The 15,702-nt window shown below is 39.1% G+C and overlaps 1 protein-coding gene across 1 annotated transcript; it reads left to right on the top strand.

Annotated features, from left to right (window-relative positions):
• The first annotated feature begins 5,627 nt into the window (after positions 1-5,627).
• On the top strand, positions 5,628-11,849 carry LOC133901770 (ferrochelatase-1, chloroplastic-like). Its single transcript, XM_062343255.1, has 11 exons — positions 5,628-5,679; positions 6,091-6,250; positions 6,406-6,489; positions 7,318-7,636; positions 8,136-8,279; positions 8,431-8,532; positions 9,217-9,320; positions 9,403-9,529; positions 10,174-10,326; positions 10,576-10,676; positions 11,219-11,849. The coding sequence occupies exons 3-11, from the start codon at positions 6,410-6,412 to the stop codon at positions 11,532-11,534; spliced, it is 1,446 nt and encodes a 481-aa protein (XP_062199239.1). The 5' UTR covers positions 5,628-5,679; positions 6,091-6,250; positions 6,406-6,409; the 3' UTR covers positions 11,535-11,849.
• The last annotated feature ends 3,853 nt before the right edge of the window (positions 11,850-15,702 follow it).

The following is a 15,702-nucleotide window of genomic DNA, read 5'->3' as shown; positions in this document are numbered from 1 at the left end:
CTACGGTGCCTGAATTCCTCTTCCGAACTGCCCCCAAGACTTTCCTTCAAGGCAGACATCACCCCTAACACTGCCCACACCTTGTCTCATACTCACCACTCATCCAACCAACATCCACATAACCATATACATGAATAAGTAGTAAGCTCTAAGCTCGCGAACAACGGTCAAACTATTGTTTATCTTCTACCGAGGACATATGCATTGCTAAGCATTTCGATCGACTCTTAGAAATTTACCACGTTACCAAGGCTACAGGGATATAGGTGAATAATTCAAGTAGAGATTATGCAATCAACATAGGTTCTACCCATAAAAACCCGACATTAACTCCCCATACATGCAAAGCTACACATAAGCATAGTTTATCAATATCTAGATTTCATTCAATTTGATAAAGGTGAAATATGATAGATGCTTGTCTTACTGTTCAGGTGGCTGCCTATAGTTACCCACACAACACTCGTAGAAATCCGGAAGATTGGAGTCGTCTTCGACCACGGCCGCCTCCCGCTCCGGCTCCTTATTCGCTAAACAAGAACATGTGCAATGATGAGCATGAATGAATGCAACAAGGTATGCCACAATGCTCAACAACATGCTAAAAGTATAAGATATGCGAAACGATGCAATACTAAACGATCTAAATGAAATCCGGAAAACACAGCCATCCGGAGTATCCGAGTTCGGATCCTCCGGGTGAACCTCCGGAAAAGGCGCTCTGTTATGGCCTTTTGCTTATCTGACCCGGAGTATCCAGGTGAATCTAGAATATTCGGGTTCCGGAGCCTCTGGGTCATCCTTCGGTGAAGACGCTCAGTTACCCACTATTCTAATTTAACCTGGAACCTCCGGGCTGGTTCGGACTATCCGGGATGTGCCGGACACTCCGGGTGAGGCTCCGGGAGAGGCTCTCGGTTATTCGTTAACGTAGTTACCCAGAGTCTCCGGGCTTACCCGGATTATCCGGGTGATACAGAATTGGGTTCTCCCACAACTTTTCCCTTCGGTGATTCGACTCACTTTACAAATATGTGCTACACAAATGTGTATATGCCCTATCTAAAGGATTCTAAACTCATCTTGCATTCTAAACCTTAACCAATTTTGAACACAATTCAACGGACGATTTCTGCTAAACCTGGAGTATCCGGGTGAGGCCGGAATATCCGGGTCAACCTAGAAAACTGCTCTTGAGTGGATTTTTGGTCGATTCGAGTTGCGATCTTTTTCAAGTCTAAGGGGAACATGTTAGGGGTAGTCCAAGGGTCCTGGAACTTACTCACCAACTATCAACACGACTCTAGAGCTCATATTCGCCCAAAACTCTATTTTTGCTCAAAAAGCTCAAGAACACCAAGAACTTGAAGAACTACTTGAATCTCCCATGAAAATGAAAATGAATCAGATAGATGAGCTATTCATGAGCTAGAGAATGCAATGGCCATGCATACCTTAAATCCTCCTCTTGAGCTCGGATTTGAGGGAGAAGGGAGAGAGAGCTTGAGAGAGGAGTGAGAGGGAGGGGTGAGCTGCAGCTACAAGGTGGAGGCGTGGGGAGTGAGGGAGGAGAGAGAGAGAGAGAGAGCAGGTGGGGCTGCCTACTTGAGTGGTGAAGTGGTTGGCCCACATGTGGAGCCCACATTTTAGAGAAAAAGGTCTGTTTTGACTGCGAATTTTATTCTTTTCCCTACCAAATTTCTTTTCTCTCATCCAATTTACTTTTAACGAAATGCATTAGTATTGCGAATTATAATTACGCAAAATTAAACATAATACTTAAAAAACATGATTATACTTAATTGCGTGATTAAGGATTTGGGATGTGACATGGAGTGTCCTCAAGGTAATGACGCCTTAGTACTAGAGTTCATAAATTCGTCAAAAACTGCTCGAAATTTGTAGCTTTTGATGAATTCGGTCCGCACCAGATTCAGAATACGACAACATTTTGGTCTGATTTAGATTCAAAATTCAAAAAAATTAAAAAAATAAACAAAATTTGTTCGGTTTCTATCAAATTGCAATTCGTACCGATATTCGCAGATGTTGGAGAATTTTGCCAACTACCACATTTTGGTGGCTGAACAAATTCATGAACCCTACTCAGTGCTTGCGGTTTGTCTCAGACTTTGGGAAGGAAGAGAAACCAAGAGGTAGGAGTGAATTTTCTTTTCCTTCAAAATCTAGGTTTGGAGCAGTATTGCATAGGAAAGGAAGGGTTTGATTCCTTTGATGTTTGAAGCAGTAAACAGATTCGGCACGATGACGCAGATGCTAAGGGCAAGTACATTAATACATGTCAACCTAGGTTGTTTTAGGATTTTAGATGATGTGGAGGAGATATGGTCTTAGGATTCCAAGTGATGTGGAGGAGAGCGAGTGAGAGAAAGAGATTGTTCTTTCGTAAAGCAACAATCTCATAAGCTAAAATTTAGGACGAGACTACTTCCGCACTATTATAAGAGTTGTAATTACGATGTAACTCATAATATTTATTTATTCAATGCACAAATTAAGAGGTTATGGAATTATTATGAGACAACAGAAAAGACAACCTATTATACGAGTTATCTTTTAAATCGTCTCAAGGTTACATGTCAATTTACAAAATGGTCTATAAATCGAGATCAATATACTGGCCCTAATACCTGATATCTAACCTTTCACCACTAAACCAACATTTGCGACCTATTCTAGACCAAACATTGTCAAATTGTTATGTACATTCCAAATGTGAAATCCAAAAACGAGCAAGACAGATCAAAATCTCATAAAACTTATGATTAGTTTCCCATACTCGCGGTTCATAAAACCCTATATGGTATTATATGAACTCCTTTTATTAGAAAAAAACCTTTTGATGTTTATTAGATGCGCTTTTTAAAACTAATTTAGGCAAATTAACCAGTGCTCTTGGCAGTAAAATGTGGCTTAGCTCATTAGAGATGACAATTAAACATGTGGATTCGGGTACCCATGGGTTCTGCACCATTTGGGTTTAGGTTTGAGTACCAAATTTTACCCACAGGTTTGATAGATCAGGTATCTAAAATGGATTTGGTTGGATGTGGGTTTATGTTCGTCCGTAGGTGCCCACAGATCACTCGAGCATTAGCAGGCAGTCTAGGCCTAATCACGGAGGTGGCCTACCCAACAAAGGCAACTCGTTGGCCTACTGAGGAATCGGGATTTGGCTAGTTGCTCGCCCCATTCGTGCCGCCGTCGTCCCGCTCTGCGCCTCGTCGTTTGCGCCGCCGCCTCCGATGGTCCGATCTCACCGTCCGCTCGCACTATCAAGTCTCAACGATTTGCTGGTACCCCAGTCCTCAGATCTGAGCTTTTCTACTGGCCTGGAGGAAGAGTGGCCGTGAGCTTTCAACTTTAATTTGATTTTTGAGCATGTAGCCACGTACTAGCAGTACCATCCTTGATTCTTCATTTGGGAAAAGTTGTGGGACTCATAAAGCCATCTGCAAGACACGTGTCCTCGTTTGATGTAGAATCATGCCTCTCATGGAATTGTCCTTGTTAGATCTAGGATTAGTTCTGAAATTATGTTCCCTCTTGGTGAGAGCAATTTGGAGCAGAAGCAACTGATTATTTGGCATAGACTGAACTGCATTCCTCATCAATCAACCATCGGCATTTCAGCCCCCTATATATATAGTAGAAGTTATGTAGTTCGATATATCAAGAGAAAAAAAATATGGCACATATAGTTCTGGAATTTGAACCCCACCTGCCCACGTTATCTTAGTTCTGCCAAAGTTATATGGTTTCATCTTTTCTTTGTAATATTGTTGTTGACTTGCTGTTCATTTGTGTTGGAAGTTTGGAACTTGGAAGTTGGAACATATCTGACATTTGTATTGTAATATTTGTAATATTGTTGCTGACTTGTTGTTCATCCATATTGTAATCTTGTTTATTTTGCATGATAACTGTTAGTTGCTGTTTATTTTACCTCATAACAAATGGTTGTTGTTCAGTTTTTCCTTATACCAGATGGGCAACGAAACCCGACGAGCACCCGATGTATGCGGGTTTGGGTGTCAGATTCTACCCGTTTATAATTTTAGGTTCGGGTCAAGCTAAGGCTAGCGGGTCTCAGGTCTGGTATAATTTTGCTCCACCCGGATCCGATCTGACCCATTGCCATCTCTATAGCTCATGCAAATGCTCATGGTAATAGAGAAGTTTTTTATTCAATATCTACATAATAACTTTTTAAAAGTTAAAATCAATCTTTACTATATAAAACACGAGTTGATTCTGCGTCACTTCTTCTTCTACTCCTCTGATGTAACAAAAACTCCTAAAATTTAAATAATTTATTCACTTTTCCTATCCACCCTCGTCCTATAGTCTTTCCGTCTCGTTATCAGCTACAGATATGAGATCCGCTTTACTAATAAAAATAAATAAAGAAATTAGGAGAAAAATTAGCAGATAATCTTCTCCTCATTTTTCAAATCTCATCTAAAATCAAACTACGACATTACTCTCGATGTATTCGTTCAGCAGCGCTCCTATATCATATTTACATTTTCCTACATTATGTTTATATTTAATGGTATCACGTCTAATATTTATATTTTTATTATAACACATGGACACTTAGCTAGAAACTTAATGATCCCGATTTTTCTCGAGAATAGAAAATTCTGCGCAAAGAACAAAAAAAAAAGGGAAAAGTGCAAACCCTCCAAGTCACTTGGATTTTGACTTTCCCCCCAGAAATTGTTTTGTTGTAAAAAAACCCCTAAAGGTTCTGTTTTATTGCAAAAACAACCCCAAAAATTCGAAAAAAATAATAAAAATCACAAAAAAATCTAAAAAACTAGAAACAATTCTAAGACCTTCTGTGATTTTTTTTAAAAAATAATATCCTTTGCATCATATTTCGTGGAGAGGAAGTTTAAAAAAAAGAAAAACGTGCAGCTCATTTATTAATTCGATTTAAATGCATAGTTAATTATTTACTAATCCAAAAATCATGAAACCAATTTTTTAGCCTTCTTACATGATCCTCTATCTTTCAAAAATACATGAAATCTTGAAATAGTTATTGTAACATGAGGATTGAGTAAATGTGTTGTAGATAGATTAATTCATAACTAATCCATAACACCCCAAAATTAGTGAAACTACTTTTATTAGTTTACTTAAACAATGATTTGTGTAGGAAAAATAATGGTAGACATAACAAAGTTAAAATAACATGAATTAATAAATGAGCGGCATGTTTTCCTTTTTTTCCAAACTTCCTCTCCATGAAATATGATGTAAAGGATATTATTTAAAAAAAAAAAATTCACATAAAGTCTTAGAATTGTCTCTAGTTTGTTTTAGAATTTTTTTGTTATTTTTTATTTTTTAATTTTAGGGTTATGGCAAAGTCAAATTTTTGAGAGTTCTTTTTTTAACGAAATAATTTTTGAAGGAGAAAGTCAAAATCGAAGTGTTGGGGGATTTTGCATTTTTCAAAAAAAAAAAAACAAGAGGGGCGCTCCAAGATTCGTGCGCGGCACGTGTGTGATCATGCGGCACGTGTGGGGCCCCCGCCGCAGTGCCCTCCGTAGAAGAAGCGGAGAGACGGACGCGGAGGGTAGTTGCCGATTCGCCGTTTCGCGCTGCCACGTTTGACCCGAGAATTTATTATTCGTCACGCCCAACTAGAGCTGGGACTTTGGGCCATATTTTTTGGGCCGGCCCGAGCCCAGCACGGCCCGGTGAAGCTTAAGCCCGACCCGACCCGAGCACTGATGGGCCGGGTCAGCCCGACCCGATTTATGGGCCGGGCCGGGCCTTGATATGGGGCCCAATGGGCGGTCTAGCCCGGTAAAAAAGTGGTTCGCGACCTCACATGCGGTGGAATGTGGTGGTACTGGGCCCGTACCAGCCCGGCCCGATAAGGCCCATCGTGCATTCGGGCCGGGTTTGGGCATAGCTGAAGGAGGATTGGGCCAGCCCGACCCGACCCGAATAGTTTATCGGGCCATCCAAGCACGGCCCGAAAAGCCCGAAGCCCGAATGGGTCGGGTCGGGCCGGCCCGACCCGGCCCAAGTCCCACCTCTACGCCCAACCGACCCGACCGAACGCGAGCGCAGACGACTCGAACAGGAAAGAGGGAGGAGCTGCCGAGCAGAGATCCACGCCGGCGCCATTCTTCCTCCTGCACTTCTCCCCCACTACTCCGCGCCAGCAGATCTCCCTCCGCGCCTCTTGCCCTTCCCCTCTCCCCAGGTATGTTGGTTTTCTTCGCACTTCTTATTCTTCCAGCGCGTGGGTGGGTTTTCTTCCTTTGGTGCTTGATGGATTGGGGGATAGGGCCATCAGGTTCCCGTCCCGAGGTTCTTGGATGAAAGTTTTTCTTGATTTATTTTTAAAAACTCCTGCAGGATCATGGAGTGCCGGGTTCTTGGCTCCAGGTGCGCCGGCGCCGGCGCCGGTGGGCAAATCTTGGGGAAGACCGGGTCCGCGACGTGAGTGTCGCTCGCTCCGCTTTCTTTCTTGTCATTTTTTTCGCGATGTTTCTTTCTTCGTATCATGAGTGATGTGCGATCTGAATTGGGATTGCACCAAATTGTATAAGTTGAGCATCACACTCTTTGTCGGAACAGTTTTTGCATACTTACCATATGGTTTTTTTTGTTACAAGTATTGTAATGAATCCCAAAAAAAATTAATTGCCTGGAGTACCTGGAACTAGCAATTCTGTAGGATTATAACATTCTTTATGCTTGTTTATTTGGTTTTCAGTGGTAATTTTTCACTTCTGAACATTTATCAGAACAGTACACATTTTAGAATATTAGTACTGGAGTAAGATCAATGCTATGAAGCCTCAAAATCAAAATATGTTATTTCAAGTGATATAATCTGGATACAAGGTACAGTAGTATTATGGGTTTATGAATGGAATTTTTGGGAGGAATGCCTAGGGCTCCAATGTAGAAAATTGTTATTCAGTATTGTATTTTTCCCCATAAAATGATAGAAGGCTGTGGAATTAACAAATTAAAAGTCACAATTGATGAGATATATGTAGCCAGTGAAGTTGTATTGCTATAAGAAATTTGTTAGTGACTTTGTAAGTGAAACCACAGAAAATTTGCTCATATTGTTGCTGATCATTTATCCACCTCGCTACATTCCCATACCTTTCGCAGGTGAGGTCAAGCTACGTTTAGATGATATTCCCACTTGAGATGGGCAGTACAGCCTTTGTTTTTAAATGGATTGATCTGGTTGTTGGCATCAAAGCTTATATCATGTTTGTAACAGTGATTGGTTGCTGCTAATATTGACAGGTTATGTGTTAAAGCCACTTGTTCGACAAGTTTTACTGGTTCTGCCAAACATGAGCAGAACATGCATGGGAATGTTAAGCCCTTGCAATTAGCAGCAAGTAGATCCTCTCGTTTGGTTAACAGAAGTCCAGTACTTCAACAGCAGCGGAATCTTGCTGCTAGGTCTAGCTCTGCAAATGTGTGTACTACTTTTCATGATGCCAAAGGAGTATCTTCTGATGCTATTGAAGAAAAAATTGGAGTACTCTTGTTAAATCTTGGTGGTCCAGAGACCCTGGATGATGTTCAACCATTTTTGTTCAACCTATTTGCTGACCCAGTAAGTGATTATACCTCACTTACATTTTTACTGCCAATGTGTTTTTACGCCAATTTATTGAGTGTTGCTTAACAACTTCCAATGATTGTGGGCCACTCCTTGTAGTATATTGAAGGATATTCAGTTTCTTAATTGTGTCTTCTGAATTGACTAGTCTAGCTGTTAACGAGCACCAAGCAGAAAATAGGTGCAAAAACCTAATTTGCATGTTTGACCAATATGGCAATATCTCCCATCGAGAGTGCATTAATATTGATTGTTTTTCCCATCAGTAATCAGTTGATTGATTGCCAAACAAAACAAGAAATTTTACTGCCAGTTTCGATCTCCTTTTGTCATTGAACATAGGCAATTGCTAATTTTCTAAGATCCACCATCAATTCTATCGAACATCTAATTCAGAAGTATTTTCCCCTTATGTGTACTGAATTATTTTTGCCATTGTTAAATTTCAGTTAACATTATCATAATGTAGCCGCATTTTCTATTGTCTGTTCAGGATATCATTCGACTACCGAGGCTGTTCAGGTTTCTTCAAAAACCACTGGCCAAACTTATTTCTACTTTCAGAGCTCCTAAGAGTAAAGAGGGGTATTCTTCAATTGGTGGTGGATCACCTTTGAGGAAAATTACTGATGAGCAGGTAAAGGTTCACAAGGATTGATTGTGGTTTATCAACTTGGGCATAAATTTGTTAATGTTGGAACCTTTCTTACATGTTGATATCATTTCAGTGCACTTCTTATATGAAAAAATATTCTTCACATTTCTCATTAGAATAGCTGTTGTTTCAGGCAAATGCTTTGAAGATTGCATTGGAAAAGAAAAATCTGCATGCAAATATATATGTTGGAATGAGGTATTGGTACCCTTTCACAGAAGAAGCCATTGATCAGGTGAAACCTCTTGCCTCTGTTGAGTTAAGCTAATGTTAAATACTTATTTTTTCCCTTTAAGTCTCAGGAATATTCCAACAGTTTCCAAATGCATGTCATTCTAAACCATGGCATGCGTGCAAATGACCATAGTACCCTCATTGAATGGCGAGTTATCAAATACACAATTAATTCCCACATGCATGTGCATTTGCCTCTGTACATGTATGAGGTACCAATAAATACATAATACCCGATTTCATCTTTGTAACCAGCTGTAAATGACATGGGTACTGCAGTTTTGGTTGGAAAAGTAAAATTTCAGATACTGATGACGTAGTGAGGTGTAAAGGTATGTAAGAAAAAATAGTAAGTCATCTCAAAATTGTAGATCGGAATACATTTGGTAACAAAATTTGAAAGCTAGAATGACATGTAGTTGGAAATAGTAGTTATTTTTTGCATTTGATTTTCTTTAGTGAAGCTAATGTTTTGCATTACTTTAATTTTGTAATTTGATTGTTTTTGCTATTCTAATTTATTTGAGATATGATTATTTTCAACCTATCTAATGTAAGTATTTTCCTTATCGTATTCTGGAATATTCCACAAAATGCATTTCATGATTATTTTGGTTGTACTTCGCTGTTATCCATCCGGCTATTAACTGATGCTTAATAGTTTCCTGTTTTTGATTGATGATAGATTAAGAAGGATAAGATTACCAAGCTTGTTGTTCTTCCACTTTACCCTCAGTACTCAATATCAACAAGTGGATCAAGCATTCGTGTTCTCCAAAACATTGTCAAGTAGGTGATATTGCTCTTCATATGAAATCCTATCATCTTGATGCTGCGATCCTGATTGACTAACACAGAGGTATCCATGCAGGGAAGATTCATATTTTTCTGGCTTGCCAATTTCCATTATCGAATCATGGTACCAACGTGATGGCTATGTGAAATCAATGTCTGACTTAATTGAGAAAGAGCTATCAATTTTTTCCAATCCTGAAGAGGTTTGCCCATTCTCTATTTCTACTGTTACTTGTATTGAGAACGTGCGAATAGCACGGTGGTAAGACCTTTAGGTGTGAGGCTACCAACCAGGGCTCAAACCCTAGTTCTCGCAAAAAAAGGTCTCTCACTGTTTGTTCCCCGTGGTCGTGGCGCAGTCGCTCAGCGATAGCGTGCGGGTTGTAGCCAGCTTTCGAGGCCTTTTCTCGACCTTAATGCAATGCCTTCGGGATGTTTCTCTCCTTAGGTCAAGTTTTTTACTGTTACTTGTGTTGGTTCTACACTTTGCATATTGATGGCAAGGGATTACTTGTTCCATCTACACATGGCAAATATCATCACAGCCATTCATGTAGCCGTACCATTTCTTTCTTATAGAAATTTAATTAGAACTGTGGTTTTGTATCTACACTGTATCTTTTGTTACCCTTGCTAACATATTGGTACGGAAATTAACATTCAAGGATGTAATTTGAATACTGTGTTAATTTCCAAAATGGGCTACACTTTTTTGTGACAGAGGGAGTACCAGATACTGTTTACTGAATGCAGTATTGCAGTTGGTTGTAGGATAATCATCACAAAATTATATGGGCTGTAATTTCATTCTGACATTATTTTTCATTGTTATAAAAATAAATGACAGGTTATGATATTCTTTAGTGCACATGGTGTGCCACTTACCTATGTTGAGGATGCTGGAGATCCTTACAGAGATCAAATGGAGGAGTGCATTGCTTTGATCATGGGAGAGTTGAGATCCAGAGGAATCTTAAACAGCCACACTCTAGCTTACCAGGTATAGACTACTGAAACTTGATAGATACTTCTGTCACTAACAATGTCCTTCAGAGTTGTGATAGCTTCTTTGGGGAAATTCGAAGAAGATAAAAGTGATCCCTTATGTTTAAAAGCTAGAAATCACACTATTAACATCTTTGAAAACTAGAAGTGGAAAATGTCTAAGTTTACACAGTTTCAAATTGCCAGCTCTTTTGTCTTTCTTGTTACCATTTACCACACTGTTAACATTTCTGCATACATGCAGAGTCGGGTGGGGCCAGTTCAATGGCTGAAACCATATACCGATAAAGTTATAGTCGAACTTGGTCAAAAGGGTGTGAAGAGCCTCCTGGCTGTTCCAGTAAGGTAATCATCAAGTTTAGCATTAGTCCTATTCTGGCTGTCCGGTAGTTTCCTCGTTCAATTTTTCCACACAAGCGAAATAACTACTGGAAAGTCTAGCTCCATAAGATCTTCATTTTCTTGTCTTGTGTATTATCTATGCACTTTGCACCATACATGTGGTAAATACCTCCTTGATTCTGTTTGTGTTTATTGCATTGGTATCACTGGCACAATCTTGGTCAGTCTTGATGTCTCAAAGTGTTAAACTGGTACTTCTTTAACTAAATTGTGAATTGTAGATTTTTTCATAAATGGATGTTTTGAAGTGGCATGTCAAGAACATCTACACAATATCAGACCTCAGTTTTCATATTATTGATGGATGCCTTATGTGCTATAGATTTGCTGGTTTCATTAAGATTTTTGCTAAGAGCTAACATGAAGCTGCAGTATGCAAATGTCCGGTTTGTTTTGTTCACCAGAGAAGTTTGACCTGTTGTAGTTGATATTTTTCATATTACCCTTTGATTGCCTCTAATCTAAACGATCTACTAAAAATACAGCTTTGTGAGCGAGCACATCGAAACATTGGAAGAAATTGATATGGAGTACAAGGAGTTGGCTCTAGAATCGGGCATTGAGAACTGGGGTAGGGTTCCTGCTCTTGGGTGCACGTCATCATTCATCTCCGATCTTGCAGATGCTGTTGTCGAAGCCCTGCCCTCCGCTTCAGCACTCGTAACCAGAAAGCCCAACGACACTGATTCTGACATGGACCTGATGCATCACCTGAGCAAGATGTTCTTTGGCTCAATCTTGGCATTCGTCTTGCTGTTGTCGCCGAGACTAATTTCTGCTTTCCGGAATACAATGCTTTAGGTTTGCTAGGCAAGCAGAAAGGTTGCGATAGTAATCATGCTATTTTTCGAGATCGATGCATGATGGAGCTGCAAATAACTTCTTCATTGTAATTAGATCGTTAGAGTTTACTGGTTGCAATTTGCAAATAACTTGCAATTTGCTTTCTGTATTACTGTTTTCACCAACAAATTTGGTGTGATGAAAGCACAGAACATTGTTATCCTACAGTTCGAAGTTTTTTAGGTCTTTCTGTTCCTGTCTAGCTTGGATATTTTGGATTGTTGTATCCTCAAACACATCAGTAACTCCGAAAACTATTATGCCTATCTATTATACTCTGTGTATGTTTGATTGGAGGACGAGAGTGGATGGGAGACGGTAATCCACTTATTTAGGTGTTTTGTTGAAGTATGGCTAACTTTGAGAAATATTCTTTATAGATGCTTTTTCTAGATGTTATCCATCTTGTTTAATCATGATTATTAGTAAAATAACTAGTGTTAATTAACATGCAGTAGTATTAATTAGTATTTATTACTGTGAGATTATGGTTGATAAATGTTAATGTGTTGATTAGTGTATGGTTGAAGGGCGATTAGAGTATGATTAGTAATAATTAGCATATTTTGATGTTAATTAGTAATTACCTTAGCAATATTAGTATTGATAAGTGGTAGTGCGTGTTGATTAGAGTATGGTTAACAACTGCTATTTAAAATTAAGAGATATAATTTAGTTAATTATTCTCACCCCATTCTCGTTCTTCCAATCAAATATAAAATTGAACTATCATATCCACTCAACTAAATATACAACTTGGATGTTCATATCATTAAAAACATTAATGTCATAACCCCAAACCGAACATACCCTATTATGGTACATTGGTAGCTCCGAAGGTGGATGGTGACACATCGGCGACTCAAGATCGTTTAGAGTTTACTTGCAATTTGCTGGTTGTAGTACTGTACTCAACGTGAAATTTTGTGTGATTAAAGCACACAACATTAATCTACTACAGTTTAAGAAGCTCTTTAGGTTCTTTTGGTCCTTTCTCGGATAATTTTGCTTTCTATGATTTGTATCCTCCCCCCACTTGGTGACACATGGGTAACACCGAAAGCTATTATGCCTGCATCTGCTATCATCCTCGAAAGCTTCATTGTTTGGCATGCATAAAACACGTTTGACATTGCGCTTGTCAAGGTGACTGCTAATCCTATGCGTACGTGATGCATGTTGATAATGAAAACAGTGACTATAAATTAGATCTAAGAATCCTAGCTACCATCACCATTGCAAGGGGTACATGGTAGTTCACTCACCATCTAGCAAGGAGAGGTTTCTCAATGGATGTCATCTTCACTGCAATTCTGGGTGAAGTTGCTAGCAGATCTTTATCATTCTTGATCGGCGAATGTTCGAAAGAAACAACGCCAACTGCCGATGAGGTGTTACACGGGCTGCGACGGCTGCTTCTACGGGTTCGTGTAATTGTCGAGGAGGTGGAAGAACGCGATATCACAAACAAGGTCATGCTACAGAAACTGAACGTGCTAAGGAAGGAGATGTATAGGGGCTACTACAGCCTGGACAGCTTCAGAAGAAACAAAGCCAGTGAAGAAGTGAGCCCTATCTAAATTCAATTCTCTCTCTCTCTCTCTCTCTCTCTCTCTCCAGTAGCAGCACGCAGTGCATGAAAGAACTTTTACAAGTTTTAAAAAACTTGCGTAACATCATCATCGATATGGGTGAGTTGGTCGCATTTCTGAAGAGCTATCATACGCTATACCGGCAACCTTATAGCATGCATATATCTTTTTCTTGACAAATGCATGTTTGGTCGCCAAATGGAGATAGAGGGGATCATGAATTTCTTGATGCAACTGGAGCCTTCAACCAGAGAAAGTATAGGCGCTTTACCAATTATTGGCCCAGCCGGTGTTGGCAAGAGCGCTCTTGTTGAATTGCACGCGTCTACAATAGTGAAAGAGTGCGAGGCCACTTTTCTCGAATTGTGCTGTTCACCCAATATGATCTCATAGACAAAGCGATTTACAACTTTAAAGGATGGAGGTGTCACCATCCACCAAAAGTACCCCTTGGATAATTGTAATGGGAGAATGCTAGCTATCACTGAACTATCTGGGGATGTCGAGGACGTCGATGGAGGATGTTGTACTTAGATTCTGCTGATTGCCTTGAAACTGGCAGAAATATCATAATTACAAGTACATCAAATAAGATCATGAACTTTTGTACCACATTGGTACTTTTTCAAGATGCTTACGTTTGGGAGTGCAGATCCCAATGATAATCTGATACAAATGTTCTATGAAATGCACTCTAATAACTTACCGATATATATTTTAAATTTTGAAGAAATAATACTTCTTCTAAAAACCAAAGAGGCTTGCCATATTTAGCAATTCAGATCAATCTATCTACTAAATGTCAGCTTCAAAATTTTCACTAAGGTGATCACAAATAGAATAAACTACGTGGTGGATCATATCATCCGACTCACGCAAACAACATTTATGCATGGCAGAAATATCTTAGAAGGGATGGTCATCTTACACGAGACAATCCATGAACTCCATAGAAAACATCATGATAGAGTAATTCTTAAAATTGATTTTGAGAATACCTATGACAAGGTAAAATGACCGTTCCTGCTAGAGTCCCTTTGAATGAAAGGATTCTTGCCAAAATGGTGCACGTGGATCCAAAATTTTATTTCTGGGAGACATGTAGCAGTAAAAGTCAATGATGAAACTGGAAAATTCGTCGAAACAAAGAAGGATTTGCGGCAAGGAGGCCCGCTCTCACCAATTCTTTTTAACATTATCGCGGATATGTTAGCAGTTCTTATAGTGAGGGCTAAGAATACTAATCAAGTCGTTGCACATCTCATAGAAAATGGGCTGTCAATCCTCCAATATGCAGAAAATATCATCTTATAGACTAGAAAAAGCCAAAAACATGAAACTATTCCTTTGTGCTTTCGAGCAATTGTCCAGCCTAAAAATTAATTTTCACAAAAATAAATTGTTCTGCTTTAGTGTGGCTCAAGATAGGGTTGCCCAATATACCCAAAATATTCGGATGTGAATTCCAATTCACTACAGAAAACTAAAAAATATGGACTGGGAAGGAGTAGGGGAACCAATTGAAAAAAAACCCAAGTAGTTGAAAGGCAAAATACTTAACTGCGGGTGGCTAACTTGTCCTTCTCAACTCAGTTCTCAGTAGTCTAACCGCTTATATGATATCATTCTTCCCAATCCCATGAGGGGTGCTAAAGATAATTGACTACTTATGCTTCAGATTTTACTGGCAAAGTGATAGTCATAAGAAGAAATACCGTTTGACAAAATGGAGGGTAATTTGTAAACCCAAAGACTTGGGTGGGCTAGGATACAAGACTTGGGTAGGCTAGGGATACAAGATCTGGGTGTCCAAAATGTCTCACTCCAATGTAAGTGGTTTTACAGACTACTGACCGAATAAGGGATCTGGAAAGAACCGATAAGAAACAAATACGTGAGGTCAAAATTACTTTCACAAGTCAAAGAAAAATCAGGTGACTCGCACTTCTGGACTGGTTTAATGAAAGTAAAAAACATTCTACTCCAAAACGGAACCTTTAAAATAAAAGATGGCACTGAAATAATGTTTTGGGAGGATATTTTGTTAGGTAGCTCACCATTAAGAGACCAATACCTTAACTTATATAACATTATACGAAACAAATAAGATATTGTAGCTAGTGTTATGGAGTCATTCCCTCCCATTTTATCCTTTAGGTGGGACATTATTGGAGCCAAATTAGTGGAATAGAATGATTTGATGGCACATATCAGTAACATCACTTTGAGTGAGGGACGAGACGAATTTATATGGAACTTAAACTGGTCAGGAAATTTTTTGGTAAATTCTATGTACAAGACACTTGTGCAAGGTGACAATCAAATATGAAACAATATTATATGGAAATTAAAATTACCTCTAAAAATTAAAATATTTCTTTGATATTTATACAAATGCGTACTACTAACAAATGATAACCTAAGTAAAAGACAATGGCTAGGTGATCAAGAGTGTTGCTTTTGTTATAAATTGGAAACAATTAAACACCTCTTTTTAATTATTGTTTCACTCGCTCTGCACCGTTTATAGTCCA

This window comes from Phragmites australis, chromosome 20, assembly GCF_958298935.1.
Source record: "Phragmites australis chromosome 20, lpPhrAust1.1, whole genome shotgun sequence".
NCBI lineage: Eukaryota > Viridiplantae > Streptophyta > Magnoliopsida > Poales > Poaceae > Phragmites > Phragmites australis.
The sequence above is the reverse complement of the archived record's forward strand: the minus strand, read 5'-3'. Positions and strand labels throughout refer to the sequence as shown.

Coding starts and splice junctions, on each gene's coding strand:
- LOC133901770 (XM_062343255.1), top strand. CDS start 6,410: ATGGAGTGCCGGGTTCTTGGCTCCAGGTGCGCCGGCGCCGGCGCCGGT. Junction 8,280..8,430: donor GGAAAATTACTGATGAGCAG/GTAAAGGTTCAC, acceptor CTGTTGTTTCAG/GCAAATGCTTTGAAGATTGC. Junction 10,327..10,575: donor GCCACACTCTAGCTTACCAG/GTATAGACTACT, acceptor GCATACATGCAG/AGTCGGGTGGGGCCAGTTCA.